At 36.7% G+C, this 19,465-nt stretch overlaps 1 protein-coding gene across 1 annotated transcript in view; it reads right to left on the bottom strand.

The window, feature by feature from the left end:
- The window catches only part of Stacl (SH3 and cysteine-rich domain-containing protein), a gene marked incomplete at its 5' end in the record, with an annotated part of 55,435 nt that overhangs the window by 10,081 nt on the left and 25,889 nt on the right, over positions 1-19,465 (bottom strand). Inside the window, 3 exons of the mRNA XM_028320387.1 lie at positions 1,428-1,595; positions 2,962-3,077; positions 9,423-9,577. Of these exons, the coding sequence (XP_028176188.1) occupies positions 1,428-1,595; positions 2,962-3,077; positions 9,423-9,577 (439 nt within the window). The remainder of the gene's footprint in view (positions 1-1,427; positions 1,596-2,961; positions 3,078-9,422; positions 9,578-19,465) is intronic.

The raw sequence follows: 19,465 nt of genomic DNA, 5'->3' as shown, positions 1-19,465 counted from the left end.
CATGGACAAACTCTTGACTCCGGCGAAGAGTCGCCGCCGCACTCCGCCGTCGGGCCGCGTCGCCCCCGCCCCGCCTATTGACAAGCACCGCTCAGTACCGACCGCACCCCGCCCCCGCCCTGCGCCCGCGACATTACCAAAGGCGTGCAAAACAACTCGACACTACTGAAAACGAGTGATCTGAGTGAAGCTGCCGCACGGCCGTCGCCGGCGCGCGGATGCTGACTCCCGCGCTCGTCCCACCGTGCATCCTGAAGCATTCTTCGCGCTCGTGAACGACAGTTCTTCTATTACTGGCAACGTTACAGGGTTGTGGAAAATTAAGGTATTAGCTTAGATTAGTTAAGGGACGAGCTGTCTACCAAAGACTTGTCGCGCCAATGGAATGTGTCAGTTGGGGCCGGTAGGGCGAGTGAGAGATCCGCAGCTGGCGACGGCCGGCGGCCTACGGCGCGACTCGAGCGGATAAGCGAGCGAGCTCGGGTGCGGCGCCACACCTGAGCTAGAGGAGACGGGCTGAGGCGCGACGGCCAGCCCGCCGGTCGGGCGCGCCGGCGAGCGCGGGGGCGGCGCCTCCTCCGGCGCCGACACGCGCACTACCGGACCCCCGCGCGATTCCCCGCCGCCCGGCTTCGCTATTTCGTTGGCCCGCTTCAGAACTTGGTAGGTCTGATCCACTTCCTCCTCTGAGCATCAAATGCGGTTAGGTAAACGCCACTATACTCGGGTCACATGGTACACGACTGTTATTATGTGCGCGAGTCAGGGTAAGGATGTGTTTGTTAGTTAGTGCCCCATTCCTGCGAGTCGATCTCGCGGGTCTGTGAAGAGTTAATGTTATCGAATGTTGGACTAATGAGGGTTCACTTCGGATTGACTAATACTGTACCCTCGTCATAGAAGTTATCGAAATCATCATCGAACTCGACCGATCCTTTGAAAGAGATCTTGGTGAGTCTCTGTCCCGGCAGCCAGCCGTCTTCGACCCCTGGACACGTGAAGTTAGCTTCTGAGTGTGTTCTTTTAGCTGTTGCTTGTCTATGCATAATGTGTGTCGTAGTAAATTATTCCTTGCAAACTAGTGAGAGAGCCGTGTTCATGTTTGTAATCAATGATGTAGATTTCACTGCGTGTCAGTTGGAAAAGCCAATTGTAAAATAAATGCTTAACAATTTAGCCTGCTGAACTGAGTAATACTATAACCTCTATTTATAAGTTACGTCTTATCAACTCTAAATATCTAATTTTGATAAACACAATTACCAAGAAGAAACTTACCACAACTTCTGTTGGCATGGTCTATCATCAAGTTTGTTAATTTGGATTAATAAGATCAGATAAAGACTTCTACAAAAGTTGTAAATATTGTATGGTTGTTAAGTTGGTATTAAGTTCACAATGTTGTTCAAGTTTTGTGGAAGACTTACTTTCATCATCGAAGGCGGTCTCCTGGACCCTGTGAGACTCAATTTCGGAGGTGCTCTTCTGCCTGCGGAGCAGCCGGGATTTGGTCTGGCATTTGCCGACTTGTGGCATGCAGTCTGTGTGCACATTCATCTTGCAGAGTCGACATCTAAGCCCTTGTCTGGTATGACCTGTGAGCCAAATAAGATACTAGTTAATAAAGAGCAATCATCACGCACGCTACTGTGGTACTCCGGGTCTATTGAATTTGAAATAAACTTAAATAATAAGCAAACTGCTCTCTTATTATGTAGGTAGAGACTGGATAAAAAAGGTCATGATGGCATTAAGTTTGCCGTTTGAACCATACATAATAATATTTTGTACGATAAAGTTTTGCTATGTAGGTAAGTAACTAAGTATTTAAAACGTAACATTTACTTCTTTTATCTTGAATAATATAGACTTGTAACATTTACTAAAAGTATTTTTGCTTAAATTAAGAATGTTGAAGCAAAATTAAGACTTTTCATTAATATGTAGAAACTAAAACAAAACTAGCAATCTTATCTAAAACTAAAACAATCTAATCCCGAACAAACTTTTCTACTTCACACAGTTTTTCTTCTCAGCCTTAATTATATTAATGAAATTATTAAGTTCGCGTCGAGTGTTTCGTGCGGCCGCATTGTCCCCTGACCCGAAACATTCGGAACCGTGGATTATCGGAATTCGGGGTTCAACGGCATGAGACNTTGAAATTCACCCAGACAAAGGTTTGTCGTGCGAATATGCCAACAGTCGGGGTTATATTTTGTCGACTACACAAAACCAATTTTTTCCACCAATAAGAACTTGACACAAAAAGCCCTGGAAACAATCCAAATTCCAGAGGCAGAAAGCGGTGAACCTAAGAAAACATTTGTACATATTGCTTATTGACACATTACTTGAACCCGTTGTTGAAGTTCTTCGCTTACAGGAAACAAAATAAAACCAAAGTAAAACTAATTTGAAACACGCCAGCGTTGTTTCAATACAATTTAATTTAATGGAAAATTCGCAGACTGGTAATGGAGAAATAGTAGCTGAATTGGCTCGACAAACGAGCGAATGCGAAGGCATTTTAGCCATTATACCTAGTTATTGTCATTCGATTTCAGCCGGCACGTACCAGGCACTGAGGTGGTAAACCCAGTTCTAGGGTTAGAAACCTTTTTGTTTTGTTCGCTTTTAAAGAAAATACAGCTAGCAAAAGTAGTCTCTATTTCGATTATTATAAGCACAAACTACTCTTCAGTAACAAGAAAATCCGATTGGATTGAAACATTGAAACAAAATGTAAACTTTGAAGGATCATCCACAGACTAGAGTTCAAAAATAGAGCTATTTTTTTTTAAGTTTACAAGTTGTAGTCGACAGCATATCAAACTAGGTAGGTAGGTATAGTTACGTTTACGTTTACTTTAGTAGAAACATCGCCCTTATTACCACCATATAAGATAGGTCATGTCATAATGTCTAGCTTGATGTGCTGTCGCTCATACTTTGTCTTACCTCTAAGCACTTGCGAACAAACATCGCACGGGGTAATTTTCTTGTAGGTGTACTCTTGGAAGTTATGTGCTTCCGAATCTCCTCCGCGCATGGCCTCCCTGGCCGCTCCATTTCTCCTAAAACCATACATTTATTTACACCTCTTCCAAGATTGTCTGTCATGCTTTGCTGATACAGCAATTTGTAGAAACCAGTTTAATCAAGTAATAGTTGTACGCAAATCATTAGCATAGTTGAACAATCAATTCCAAGCAGATTGCGTATGGTGTAGTAGGTCATTTATCACCATGTAGGTACTCTACGGACTGTCACAAGCAGGGTAATACATATCACAGATATTGATCGATGACATTCAAGGTCAGGGGAGGAACGTGGATCTATCTGCGGTGTTGCGGTAATCATCCCCCCAACTGGCACAACACCTAATGACCCCGCTGATAATGGTACAAAATTGCTCGAGCTTTAACAAAACAAAATTACTTATAATTTAATATTAATAGCTCTGATTTAAGTGGATACAGTAACCGACAGTAAAACGTAAACAACATCGATTCGGTCAATACTAACAGAGGCGTAACTAAGATTTGTTGCTTTCGATAGCGGGGTCTTCTTTTCGTAAACAAAGGTTTAATTAAGGCAACAACACTACACCTCCATGAGATTGTGGTGGGTAGGTATATGATCAGACGCCCGCAAGATGAAGATTATGATCATAGATAGAGCAAGCCACACTCTCTCGAGCTAGAGAACATCTTGACCTAGACGTAGACTAGGTATAGTCGGTATGGACGGTGAATAAAAAATTAAGTAGAAGGTAAACACGCGAGAACCAATAACGAATGAAACGTCCAGCTCCAGTCGTCCCTTAATAAAAAACTAATCAATTAATAAATTACGTTAGCCTAATTTATTTAAAGGTGTGGTGTGAGGACGCGGAAACATTTTCCTAGTTACGCCTGTGATAGTAAACCATGCTAGATACAGATAAGCGTTAAAGCATTTTGTAACCGAGATAGTAACTAAGCTCCTTTTAAATAGTTTGAGTAGTGCGTTGCTGTAGGAAAGGCTCTACAAAAAGCAGTGTAATACGTAGAGCAGTCTCCACACTGATTTTCAAACATGCTAAGGGTACTACATGGAAGTATGAGTAGAAGAGTTCGTCAAGAAGGAGGGTTCACATTTACCAAAGGCGTATACCTACAGGGCACAGTTACCTCATGGCCATTACCGTCGACACCGCGTGGTACATTTGATTTTTTCTTTATTGATGCAAGAAGAGAGAAACATCAAAATGAACATGACATGATGAGATCAGTGATCATTGTTTATCAAACAATGAATTTGCACGAACCTGTGATGGTCCTGCATCCAGTTTTTGATTCCAGTCAGTAAAGTTTGATATTCAAATTATTAATTAGTAATTGTTAGTTCTCTGAAATTCCCAAATTCTACTTCCATTTCTGAACAACTTATCATCCATCTGGTGACGAGCAGAAGTGGCAGAAGAAACAGTCTCCTTTTTCAGCTATTTGTCTATTGCAGGAAGAATATTTTGATGCACTCTACTCATACTTACCTACTACCAAAGTTTTTCTTTTCACAAGTAGGTATATTCATAATCTGATTTGAACTAATGCACAGACAGTTCAAAACAAAAGAATCTTAGAGAGTGATTCTCCAAATGTCAATTTACTGACTGGAATTAAAAACTAGAGCTTGTCTGTTGGTGTGACGCTGTTAATTGTATTTAACATTGCAAAGGTCATCACAGATTACTGATTAATAGGTGTAAGTAGTTCACAAATGTATGTCAATAATGGATTAATTAAGTATTATTGCTGGTGAATAACTTACACCTTAAAAGCAAAAACGAATTCTATTTTACATTAGAATGAGATTTGAACAAAAATTAAAAGCGTCGAATAATATTAAATGAAGAAATTTGAGTCAGTAATCATTTAGGGTTTATTTTAACTTTATTAATACAATTTAATAATGTGTTTATCTATACATTTGTCTATAATTTCAGAAAAGATCTGTTTAATGACTTAATTTGATTTCAAAGCCTTGAAGGTTACTAGAACGTCCTTTTGATTCGACTATTCACCCTATTTATAATCTGGAACTGTATTCATATTTCCAGAGATAAAAAAGTGTCAAATTATTACTTATGCGCCTTTCAGTCTCATTGAATTCTGAACAAGCACTGAATTTCCAACTACTGTGTGCATCTCGTTATCTGGAGTCTATTATTTACGAAGAGCGCTTCAGTTCTCGGATTTGAATACAGTTCTTGTATTATATTATTATGAAAGAAAGTTTCCTCCGGCTGCTTTAGGTCAAGAAGTTTTTGGCACGGACTTCACAATGTATCTTACTGAAAATTTTCGAAGCATTGTAACTAATGTAAAAGTGCCTACAATTTAAATGCATAAATCTTTTCAAGCATCTTTTAACAAGCTTTTTTTTAACAAGTGACAAGTTGTTTTTTTTAACTATTAGCTGAAAATACTTGGATAATTGCGTTATTTAGTAGGTGAGTGACGTGCCTAATCAAGCCAAATCATTATGTACCCAAAGAAGGTATTAAAACCTTACGCACCGACCTAACAAGATCAAACTGTCGCGAACCTAATATTAATTGTATGTTCACTTTAATAAGTAAGATTACCAATAGGACATACGCTGAAAGCCTTATTAGTGCAGGTATTTGCTCGTTAATCCCATTTGTCACCGTAATCTAAAGTCGCATAATGTTCTTATGTAATTACTAAGGTTGGAATATCTGGATGATTATTCCTGAATGTAATTGGAGATTGTTAAATGTAGCTCTGTTTTCTTCAAATAGGTTTAATTTATTCAATGATCTATTGAAGCAAACGTTAAATAAACTGAATGAATTTTTAATAGTTTCGTACCAAATATATTATGTCCACTGTCCTTTCCTGTTCCTTTACCTTCATTTCATATGGGATACCCTATCCTTTTATAGTTTAGCAGTGGTTTTTAAACTATTGTAGATAAATGTATTGATTGCTCAGTGGACATCCTCACGAAAGTTCTACAGATATCTTACAAAATGTCCAACAATAAAGACTATGTAATGCCTTTAATTTTATAGGTTTGTCAATACGGCGAAGGCGTAGTTGATGTTTTGAAAGCTGAGCGTTAGTTTTCTGTCCCAAGAGCATTGTAGATTTCTTTTAGATTTTCCTCTATCCTTTAATTCCTTGATAAATGTTTTTTCTTGAAATCTTTTAAGTAAACACGTGCGTCAAGACGATATCGTCTCAGTATACTTACTCGTGAATAAAATAAGCTTTAAAAGTTATCTCTAATCATAAAATTCTCGTGTCACAGTCTCACAGTGTTTGTAACAAAATTCCTCCACAATGGCTTGGACCGATTCTTGTGAAATTTTGTGTGTACCTACTATTCAGTTGGTCTGAGAATAGGACGCAAACTATTTTCCATACCCTTAGGTATAAAACAACTTCTGCTGGGTCAGCAGTAATACAAAATAAAAGTTACCTAATTTAAGTAGTGAGTGAAGTAGTGGTTCGCATCTATGAGGTTATTGCCTAAATGTATGAACCTATACCACCTTGTTCAATCAAGGGTAACAAGCGTTGTTACATGTAGGTATCACGAGTTGTTACATGTATCACAACGACTGGCTATACGATACGAAGCCTAACAATGAGTTAACCCCAAAGTGTAATCAGTCGTAAAAGCAATCAAAAAATATCTTGCCATTACAAATTCCGTTTTCGTAATTTGTAAGACTGATAATAAACAAGTTGATACCCAGTACTGCTTATTAAGACAACCTGATTTTTGTTTGAAATCGTTTCTAAGAAATGTTTTTCGACTTAAACATAATAAATAGCTGAATTCGAAATACAGGTAAGTTCTTAAACTCATTAGCATATTATAATACACAAGTTACCTACTTGTTACACATACATTAAGTAGATACAGGTAAGGCATCGTATTATTATGTAGAAATTCATCAGGCACGTTTATAACTTTCACCTAGTACCTAGTCCTTTAACTGATCGATACTACAGAAAAGGTCTACTTCAAAACACATACATAAGTCGAACAAAACAATGCTTAAGAGTAGGCGCACACCGTTGATTTTTAGTTGGCCGATAGTTGTGCCCGATTTCAAATTGTATGAAGAATCGGCCAAATCGAATCGGCTTAGTGTGCGCACTCCTATACATGCCCATATTGATCAACTACCCGACTAAACTATCGGCCGACGAAAAATCAACGGTGCAGCGGTGTGCGCCTACTCTTAAACTCCATCCAATTTAGATATCGCCCATATTCACAAACATTAATATGAGGTCTCACAGTGCGCGTGGACGCACAGGATGACACACCAACCAATCACAGAGCTCTATTCAACGCTATGGGTTCAATTTGCTGCTTCACTTAAGCAAGCATCGTTTGTGAATACGGGCGTACTTATGTCTTGTGATTTTTTATAGATTATTATTAAAATGCTAGAAGTTTTGAGCTTCATAATGTTCGTTAGATTGTAAAATATGTCGCATGCACGATCCCTGATAAAAGCTATCTGCCTACAGGTTAAATTGTTAACGAGAAAAGCAATTGAGTTAAATCTGACAGGTTTTAACGTTAAACTGGATATTTGGTGCAAATGCCCTCGCCGCGGCGGCGTTCTTCCGCTCCGTGGTTTATATGTCAAGGCCCACGCAAACACCGTGATGCCCGTTGCCAGGATGTAATGACGTTGCAGTGCAACAGTGTTGTCAATTAACGGTCGATATTTATGTATCACAATGGATAGAACTGCCCCATTTAAAAAAAAATGTGTTTCAAATTAGTTCTTAGAAACGACTGGCTCGAAACTATTCAGCTTGAAATCAATATTTCCTGAGATAAGCATAAAAAAAAACTTAGGTATTTACAGGATAAAAGCTTTTTCAGGAAACATTAAATAAAATTACCTCACAGATAATGGCCTAAACCTGATATCATTGGTAGTTCAATCAAGCTACGATTTAAAAGAAAACAAACAAATTACTGAAGGTATACGAAATTGCTTAAATCTCAGAGTTTCTTTGAGCATCAGATTACGGCCTATTATTTTTGCTCAGCGATTTTCTTTTTGGCAATAACTAATTCTAACATCAACTATCTTGTACAATACTTGGTTAATCCTACTTCAAAATGTTAAGTTACAAACGACAGCTGGCAAAAGTTTAAGTCGTATTTTATCTACATTTTGATGCGATGTCGTGCAAATACTCGTAGTAGGTATAATACAAAGTAACGTTTTAAAATGGCTTGCTGGCTGACTTTAATTTATTGTGTTGTTAACTTGCAACGACTTGGACTCGAATAAAAACATTGCTACTGAAATCGTGAGGTGAATGAATCGTTAAAGAATGTACGAGCACTTTTTATCGAGACAATAAATCAATGAAACATAACTTGTGAGAGATTAACATAAATAAATATCTCCAGCAAATAGTTCATAACATAATTGCAAATAGTTTATTTTGTGGCATTGTAGGAACCTACATAGGTACTTATTTTTTGGAGAATTTTAGGTTCAACGTTTTTTCAATCTATCAAGAAACATAAGATTTAAAACTTTATGCCTTTTCTATCAGCCAGCCTTATAAAAGTGTGACACTTATCTAAAAGCTGTCAAGGTTATTCAAGACAACTTTGTTGTTGTAAACACAGTACACACACAACATATAATATTCATCAGGAAAAAGGTTGCCGCGAAATAAGGTTAGCCTATAAAACGTGCTTCGGAAACTGCACAGCCGGCTTTAAACTTAGTTTCAGCTGGGAAAGTGCAGTCGACTTACCCTAAATACATACCTATGAAACTTAAGTTTATAAGTTTCAAAATACCGGGTGTAGTAAGGGAAGAGAAGACAACTCTATTTCTTTTTTGGAATTCAAATTTTCCTCTCTTTATTATTGACGATTTGCTTGTCTAATTGAATTTACTTTTGCATTCATCCGTTATAATATGTAGTTATTTAGGGTACCTAGTTACTTATACTTTTAAAATTCTCCACAAAGCAAATGTTGGTTATTAATAAAAAAACCCATCATCGCGAATTTAATTAGCACACCAAATCACTTTGGCACTACACGATGTGTTTCATAACGGTGAAACTGAATTGAAACGCAAACAGACAGTTCATATTCATGCAGTTACTTAACTGAAACTTTTATTTCTTTAGCAACCGGGCTTAAACTCAGACTTTTGAGTAACCTTCAAGCTTTGTTCGATTAGCGTCAAGTTCATTGTTGAGTCACACGTTTCCAGCGATAAATCACTACAATTCATTTCAATAATAGCTTTTGAATAAAGTTGCATTAATTGATGTGGAATGGATTAAAAGGTTGACTCTATTTCTTCATTGATAACGGTTGTTGTGGGGGTTGTACGATGTACGTACTTGTCTGGTGGGGCGGCGTGGGGTGGGGGGGCGCTGGGCGGTTTCAGGCTACGGAATGCCTTCAGCCACTTATTCTTCATGCTACCAGCAGATGATGACGAAAGCTTGCGATCAACTGCAGCACCGCTATCTGCTTTCGCTGCAAACAGCTCTCTCTGTGAAAGAAAAGAGATGGATTTCAGTTTNTTTCAGTTGCATTTATAGAGAATCATCTTAGACTATTCTGAAAAATTAGAATCCTGAAATACCTAAGTTCAAAAGAAAAAGTTCTATCACTGCCACGTCCATGACATTATCCAATAAGTATGTATTAGGTTGGCTTAAAGAGACATCAACAAAGTATAAATCTACCCTTGCTACGAAAGGAATTTGGGGTTCGATTCCAGAATCCAGCTCAAAATATTTCTGCAATCCACGTTACAGGAATTAAGACTCCGCATAAGGATTATCTCCATCCGAGTTATTCGCGTAAAATAAACAGATAAAAGAAAAAATGTGTTCTTAAAAATCGTTTATGTAAAATCTGACGTAGGTACGACTAACGCTACTGTCTTCGAAGAATCGTAATGTAATTAAATGAATATCATTCTTACGAGTGTAGAACCCAAAGCGAGTGTTCTATTCTACGAATACGTTGGGGAAGTCATCACTGTCGCATCTCGGATGTTTTATTCGCAATAAAGTCCGTCCGAATCTCTACATTGTACTAGAATTAATCAAATTAATTTGGAATTCTTATTTAACTGTGCTAATTAAACATTTTATCATCCTCGTTGAACTTTAACGTGATTTTGATTCCAAGTAAACTTGGCCAAAGTTATAAAAAAACAATCACCTTTTATTGAACGCTGTAGAAACAATTTATTAAACCCAAATTCAGGGTAGGAAAACGAATTAAGCAATGAGCAATAAAGTATTAGGTATTTATTGTATTATAAAGAAATGGGAAAATATCGACACGAAAGATACGAAAGGTGAAAGGTTTTCTTTCCTTACGTTATTTTATTATCTCCTACTTACTTGTTTTTTTATTTATTGGAGATTTGCTGCCAAGATTTATTGAGAAGAAATAAAAGGTTGACGTTGGTTAGCTCGTCTACAAATTAGTTTTGTTCTCGGCCTTCAACTAGTTACTAAGAAGGAACTTTACTAGAAAACAGTATCAGCCAAAAACATTTCAATCTATTAGGTACGTTGGGATTTATTTACCTTTATTCATTCAGCAAACAATGTATATCCATGCATATTAATTTGAGATAAACTAGAATATTTTTGTTTACGTTTGCCGCCAGTTGAAGTAAGCAAACATTTGTTCAATAGATGAGAATCGAATCAACTGTGAATAATAGGGGTTGGAATACTTAATACCGTGGCTTAGTACCTGACTAATAAAATTGTTATTAGACACACTTATGACGTTTTAGTGTCCGTGCCATTATCACGGACGACCTAACAAAGGTCGTAGTTACCTACTTAGGGTGTCACAAAATACTTGCAACTATGAATGATTTTATAGACAGTCTGAAAAACACTGAGATTTCAAGGAAACAGACGTTTGCCAAATGATTGACGATTAAAAAGAAGTTGAAGCTGGCTTTAAATGTAATTTCTCTATAATCCAACACAAAAGGTACAAAATCTACACTTCTGATAGAGATACCTAGCGCCTCTAGNGCCTCTATCATCTAAAATTACCATGAACAAATTATACGCCAATTACACTCTTATTGTAGAACGGGCACATTATTTAAATAAAAAACTGAAGATCCTAAAGCGATAATAGTGTGACAAGCGTAATCACCATGAAATTAGAGAGAAGAAGGGCTCGGGCCAAATTGCTTGATAAGGTGTGAAAATCTAAGAGCACCTTGTCACTCCTAATATAGTCAAAATCGTACTTAAGCGGTAGTGACAGCATAGAAATCGTTTAGTTCCATTCTAATTTGCAACTTAATTTAGCTGAGACATCCCTTACAATGTAGATTAATAACATTATTGTACAGATGCTGTACCTACTTGGAATGAGTCTGTCTGTAACAGTTGTGAACCCAAGTGTCCTAATTATTTTAATATTGAAACTGTATTAACTAGATATTTACATTTAATTGGTAAGTAAATTAAACAAAAACGGTCATTCATGAATGTTATTTTGTCTAAAACACGATAAATATAATCGAGAATTTGTACCCAGAATCTACGTAGACATAAATAATAATCTAATATTTTTAGTCAAATTCAAGTTTCATTATCGAAGAAATACGAAAACATTCTTTATATCGCTACTTAAGTATTCATTAGACGTATTATTTACAAGTGGGTAAATCATTATGTATAAAGCGAACAAAATGCTAACAAAAACATGAAAGACGATTTAAATATTCCGAACGACGTGTCTTCAAGATACATGATAGCGTCGCACGATTTTTCAAGCTTACCCTGAGCAAAGAGAAAATAAAATGATAAACTTATTTTATTCACATTATGGATGGAATGGAAGTTAACTTCGATAATATGCGTACTTAGTTATAAAAAAAACATGATTTAATTTTTCACACCTTAGAGCACTTCAACACTCAATTTTCAGCCAATAACCTAGGTAGGTACCTACTAAATTTTCAGCTAACCTACCTACTTAGATCCTTTTTAATTTTCTTTCAGCAAGTTAAAAGATGATGACGGCCTCTAAAGTAGGTAAACACTAATAAAGTGCTATTGCTACAAAAATGTAAAGCTTGATGTGCTATCGACTGTACCATAGCGTTTAGTATTGTTGATAAAATCAAATCGAGCCACAGATTACTTACCTAATAGCTAAATAATCAGAGCCCTGTCAGGGCAAATAATGGTTTCGTGTTGTTACTCGTGTGTTTTGGGTATTTCTAATCAATTATGAAGGTCGGCCAAGGTTTCGTTTCACGCAAATGAAACCAAGATAAATTACTAACCTGCGTAGAGACATCGGTGCTATGACTTTCGTAGAAAATTAGTACCAAAAGGTTTTTTACTAACGGCGGCAAATTAAGGTAAGCACTATGGCGTGGTGGGACGTCCACCCACAAGGTGGACCGACGATATCGTATTTAAAGGTAGCAGGAAGGCTCTGGACGCAGGCCACTACCAACCGGGTAATATGGAAAGCATTGGGGGAGGCTTAATTATATACAGCAGTGGACGTCTTATGGCTGAGATGATGATGATGATGATGACAATGGCATATTATTTTGTTTTTTTTTATTTTTTATTCTTTATTTGATTTGGGGCTTTTATCCATTTGGATATGTCAGCCCCATTGTATCTTCACTTACAAACAACATAATAATATTATACTTAACTTAGAAACAAGTCAAAATAGGTACTATTTAGGTAGATACTTACCTAAATTTATAAAAGGAGTCACTGTTCTGTTAAATTTATTAAATTGCAAAGTTTTCTAGCAGTCTCCGACCTTGGCTCTGATAGAATACTTTGCACCAATCCTACATCTTGGGTATTTAATCGAAGCTCTTGAAACAGTGATTCCCTTTATATTATTTTGTTGTAATAGCTGTTATTTTGCACAAAAAATGTAGAGTCTAATGTGCTATCGACTGTGGGTTACTATCACCGTGAAGTTCAAGGTTTGTTCAGTAATGATAAAATACTTTTATTACAAAATAAGTTTTGTTGCTCACATTATTTCAGGAGTCGATTTTTGTACTTTGAAATACCTACCTAAAAGCATAAACTTATGACTCTTCACACTTATAAACCTAACTAATTCACAGTTTTAATAAAGCCAGATTCAGAGTAAACTAAGTTAGTAGTAAGAATAATTGATACAAATCCTACTACTTTACATAAATCCTAAAGATCATTACTTATAGTCTTAAAGATAATGAATTTAAGAACACAGTTTAATATTTTTTATTTGCTTAAAGAAAATCGAAAGCTCGTCGGCAATAAGATAGATTAAAAATTATACTGCAGGCTATTCGGAGTAAAAAATCACAATCAAGGTTGATTTGGTCCATGATAATATTTATCTAACTACCATTATCATTATTATTGGTTACTTATTATTATCAGCCCAGTAGTAATAAGTAAGCAATACCTAATGATAATAACCACTTTGGTTACTATGCTTAAAATAGACACAAAAATAATAAAAGTAAGTAGTGTTTGAAGTCTCACAAAATATTGACCTTGCAGCAGTAAGGGCGGCCATTATGGTCAATCATTAGAAAGTTTTCAATGCTATTTATTAATGTTGTTGTCACATTTATTTTCTTTTGATATACAGTCAAAAGTACACCTAGTAGGTGCATGGTTAAGAAAAAAGAGAAAATAAATAATTAATGGAGTTGATTCCATATATCAGGCAGGATTCCATGTTTGAAATTAAATTTTTATGTTGTTTTGTTCTCAATTTGGATTGGTTACTTTATTTGTTTGCCGATAGGTGGCATCACATGTTCGAGTTTAGAATTTGTAGATCGCGGTGTCTTATGTCAGTTTGCAGTTTAGTGATTCAGGATGTAGAGTATACCGATATCGATCTTCTGAACTTAACAGACACAAGCACATACAGTAGTTCTCACATAGAATCTCGAATATAAAGAATATCGTTTCGCTGAGCCAGGCGCTTGGAGACTGTAAGATGCAAATTAAGTCATTTACATGCCTTTCGTTCGACAAACCTTTCGTAACTTTCGGGAAACTTCAAATTTTTATTTTCCCTATAAAGAGCTCTGAAGGTAGGCATCTCACGGTAAAAAATAATTTGGTTGTTATTGAAATAGCTTCCTAACTTCCGAGTAACGAAATTTAATCAACTCGGTAACGAAACCGTGAACTTGACAGTCCATGAATATAATTTTGTAAACAAAACAATCAAAGCCAGTGAACCATTCAAATAGTGGTTGCTAAATGGTTATAATAACGGCTGAATATCTGAATTTTAAGTACTTAATCGAAATAAAGTTGGGTTGTTTTCTGGTTTATATTCAAAACTCAAATTAGGTCAATATTATGAAACGTTGCTTGTCAGCAATATTAAGATCAGCTGTTAGAAAATTAGACTTTTGTTAAAACGACAAGACAGCAGTACCTACTTACTTTCATAGATTAATGTTGTACCTACCAGTGACAAAACCATATTATGAGGCATTTGTAGCAATTAATACTTTTTAGATAATAAAAATCAACTCAGGGGCAATCTATCCACTAAACTTATCAAAATATCCGACAACAGTGACAGAGTTTCTTGCGCTTATAGAAAAAGCTTGAAGAGTCCTGAAAAAAATACCAGCAAACACGTGTTATAAAACAAAAACGAATTGACTAGACAAGTATTTACTATTACTATTGCTAAGCCAAATTAATTATTCCTTCAAATATTTATTAATATAATAGAACTGGTCATGAAAACCTTGAATCAATATTTTACGAAGTTTACAGTGTTCACACACACATAAATTATTTCGACTGTGTAATTTCGACCCGTAAATTAGAGGTTACGAAGTTCTGACAAGAATTTGATCTTATTGTTATTTTAAAATCACCGAACTTGACACTGTTTTGAAAGTCAATAGACATTATTGGGCTAAGTACTAACGATGTAACTTGCAATACAAATTACAACATAACTTTTCCTTTGCCTCTAAAGAACCTAATATTTGACAGAAATCTTATCAAATCAAATACTATGTAGTTCGTGACCCCCAAAAAGTGGCTACAAGTTGACCACACAACCTTATTTCAGTTGTAACAAAGAGGTGTTGCGAAGTTTCTAGCTACCTACTTTGGCTGTCACGAACTAAGTATTGGACGCTGACTTATAGCTATGTTGTTCATATTTCTCGTGCAGACCTCATTCCATCGCACGATAAAGGTAAAATCAAACGGGCGGTGTAGTCACGTGTAGCGCAATCGAAGCGTACCGCTTAGGGCCTAACCAACCGTTCGCGTGAGCTTTTACTCGGATTTTTCACGTTAGCATTTTTGTTCAGGCACGTACAGATTACAGCCAGATTTATAACTATTTACGTTTGTACGCTGAGTTTCATTCGTGTAAGTATTTATTTACCTAAAGCAACTACTTAAGTAATTCAAAGGTGTTAAGTTTGCTCAAAAAGTTGTTGTCAGCGCATAATTTTCAGCTGCATTTTTATGAAATAACACCAACAATTCATATGAGTAAGTACCTTTAAACGTTTTACTGAACAAAATGAATCTTTGACTATCCCTATCGGTCAATAAACTTTGAAACGTCTTTGATGACAACGGTCTATGACGGTCAAAATTAAATGTTAATTTTCATATTGTCGTGTTTTCAGTGTTAAGTTTCATTTCAGAATACAAGACTGAGGGTCATACTCGTATTCTGAAATCTGAAATTTCATGAATCAAGGTGTTAATTGTTCGTCGCGCAAGTAGGTAATTACAGAACCGTTATTTCCCATTAAACGCTGTTTTTCAGGCAATTGCTCATTTTCACATCGCTTTCTAGTCCTAGTTTGATATCGATAACCTACTCATACGTTAATATTAAGACTACTTTGTATACCTAACTTAGACGATAGATTCAGTATTTTTAATGTGCACAGTTTTCCACTTTTTTACGGTCAGCATTTTAACACCGCCAAAATACAAATCCAGATTCGTGACAAGGCCAAATAAAAGAAGACCACACCGTTGCTTATCGCGAGGATGGACGCCAGGCGTTATCAAAGCATTATCTTCTCCTTGGCCATCTATGGAACTATTATTTTCGTAGACTCTTTAAGATAAGGTGCTTTCTGTTAACAGATCCTGGTGGTTAATTGCCTTAATCTTAAGTTATGGACCCTTATCGCTGTACGAAGTTTTCATTGTAAATAGGTACCTATTCCTATTTTAATAATATAGGGTTAAGGGATAGTTTAGCAATAATGGTAGGTAGGTAGGCACTGTTTTGAAGTTAAAATTACATCATGGACAGGAAAACTACATAGATTATTTTCCAAATAAAAACTTTCATCTTCATTTAAACAAATTGCAAATCTAACAAGGTAATATTACGCAGGCTACGCACTATAAATGACTCTACTAGCATTACTGTAGGATATTCCAGACTGATTTATTTTGGAATCTTGGAAAATGAACGCAGAATTATATGACGGACGGACCATTTTCGCCAAAATTCATGAATTTGTCAGAAAATAAAAACGCTTTCCTTGTGCAAAGGTTAAGTAATAGTTAACCAACCAGTAAATTCAGCAGCTCGTTTCTTTGCCACGCGGACACGCTTTTATTTTCAAATTAATATTTTGTTTTCAGTCTTTTTTAACTAAGTTTAATATAAGTTCCTAAAAACTAATTTACGTGGACGATAAAATATTTCATGATGTAGTATTATAAGATGTTTATTTTCGAGTTAAACGCCCCTTTTACACTTCATGTATTCTTGCGCCAAATACATACTTAATGTAAAATGTGTAACCATTAATGAATATTCAATTAAGCAAGTAAGCAAGCACTTATCATATTCGTAGGTAGGTATTTGAGATGGTAAATACTTATTATGGATTGTAAGAGTTAATTAAGATTCTAATTCAATTCTTGCACAGGTTCATAGGATTCAAAAGGTTCTAAAGAGGTTCCAATCCAATTAATTATGAATACTTTATTTAAGTACGGTACTTTTTAGTCAAGGTAAGTAGGTATAATTTAAACCTTTTCAACTGATCGCACAAAGACACTTCATAGCCTACTGAGACAGGTAAATGATTGAAGTTTAATGTTGGTAGAAAATACGAGTAAGTAGGTAGAGTCCTCAATCACCAAAACAACCAAAGAAAATGCACTAGGTATAGTTTCTTTGCAAACCAGAAAGTGATGACATCCACATAATTCATCACTCACCACGTCATAAAAAATATCTACCCGTAGGTGGAAAAAATTTGAACAACTCTCTTGCACTTTTCATGCACTTGCATAGTTCATACAGAATTTACAGTTTACCAATCAATTTTTGCAATTAAGTAAACTTTATGAAAGAGTAGAAAACTTACATCATTAAAATAAGCTTGTTCCAGTTTCTGCCTTGTTTTATTCGCTTTGCTGTACTCGGGGAGGCTTGACTGGCGACGTACGCGCATCCTCTGTTCCCTTTCCATAGTCATCAGGTCAGATTTCTGAGACAACACTAAATAGTGCAACCGGTGTACTATATCCATCTTGTATTTTCTTCGAACACGTAAAAAACACGGTACAAAAGTATCAAAAACAAAGGAGTAACGAAAACCAGCGTAAAAAGTTTCGAAAAAACAAAAGAACGTAAAAAGTTTGCTTCTTTTTTGAAAGTTATGTAATTTTTTTTCGTTCGCGAGAGGTTTGTGTGCCAGCGTTCGCGCGTCCCGCCCCGTATCTCTGGGCGGGCGAGGCGTGACTGCCGTAGGGCGCCGGATGTGGCGTGGCGGCGCCTCTCGCCGGTCGCTCGGCAACCGTTTGCAAACAACACGCAACTCTAACCATTAACACGTTTAGACAATTTCTTTTAGATAGAAGGCACGTAGACGTCTAAGGTATTCAGCGAATTTCTGAGTAAGAGCTGTAGAATGTGTAACTAAGAAGCTTTTTATTTAATTCTCATTTTTATTAATTGAACTTATATTATTTTTATAGCTTGAGATTCTTTTAAAATAGGTAAGTACTTCTTCTTCTTCTTCTTTTCAGCCAAATGACGTCCACTGCTGGACAAAGGCCTCCCCCAAGGTTTTCCACAATGAACGGTCCTGCGCTGCCCGCATCCAGGCTCTTCCCGCGACCTTTACCAGATCGTCGGTCCACCTAAATAGGTAAGTACATTAAATTATAATAATTAACTGATCTGTAAAATACTATGACTTCGGAATTCGTATGTTACCTACGTAATTAAATGCTCAATGCTCATGTTCATCACAAACGTTTTTCCTAAGCGGAATTCGAACCCGCAACCGCACCTGGCATTGTAGTCCGGTAGGCGAACTATCAGCCTAGCAGCTATTGAATTTGATATCACACAAAAGAGAACTGACGGCCGATGGGGCAGAAAGGTTCTGGAATGGAGGCCGCGTACCGGAAAACGCAGCGTGGGGCGACCACCTACAAGGTGGACCGACGACATCGTAAAGGTAGCAGGGAAGCGCTGGACGCAGGCCGCTACCAATCGATCAACATGGAAAGCATTGGGGGAGGCCTATGTTCAGCAGTGGACGTCCTGTGGCTGAAATGATGATCACACAAATTATGCAGTCACAAAATTCTAAACCAAATAATAAAATACTCTGCTAACCTACTTCCATTTGTTTTGTTTTTCTATGGAGTTAAGTTACGTGGTAAGTTTTGTAGGGCAGAAAATGTAATCAGATTTGAAACTATAGGTTTGATATTTGATGTCAGTGGTCGTATTCAAGAATGTTCATTCACAAGAAACAAATACTTAGGTAGGTATGGTAAAACATACATACACTCGAAAAACATAACCCCCCNGGCCCTGCTTCTGGCGCAGTCGGGTAAAAACTTTGGCGTCCGTCCCTAACCTACTGTTGCAGTCCCATAAGAAATAATTTATTTCACACAAAGGTCATTCCGCATTTCTTGGCAAATCCTCCAGTTGTGCTCGCCAGTAAGGGAACCGGAGGCAAATCGACCTTGCACCACTCAACTTCCTATGCACAAAGGTCTTGTTTATTTTAGCGCAATGCGTTCCCTTCATTATGGTCATCATAGCATAGGTAGGTACTTTAAAGACCTACTTACTGTAGAGCCATGTAAACAAATGATATGGGGTGGAGAATAGTATTATGGGGCTATCCCCCTTATAGTTCTACAACTAGTCACAGAAAGTCGACTCAGTTAATTGGTTTATCTTGTCGGGTAGAGCCAGCTGAGATAAGTTAATTTTTTAACAACTATTCTTAGCTCCAGTGTTTGGTGGACAGATTAACAACTTCTTGCAAACTGGGAGAGAATGCCACATGGCAATAAGTTCTCTTTTTGTGCAATATTGTACGTATTAGTTATGAAATAAAATAAATAAATAC

The sequence above is a fragment of the Ostrinia furnacalis genome, unplaced genomic scaffold (assembly GCF_004193835.3).
Source record: "Ostrinia furnacalis isolate ACB-3 unplaced genomic scaffold, ASM419383v2 OfSCF7368, whole genome shotgun sequence".
Classification (NCBI taxonomy): domain Eukaryota; kingdom Metazoa; phylum Arthropoda; class Insecta; order Lepidoptera; family Crambidae; genus Ostrinia; species Ostrinia furnacalis.
This window is presented reverse-complemented; position numbering and strand designations above follow the sequence as displayed.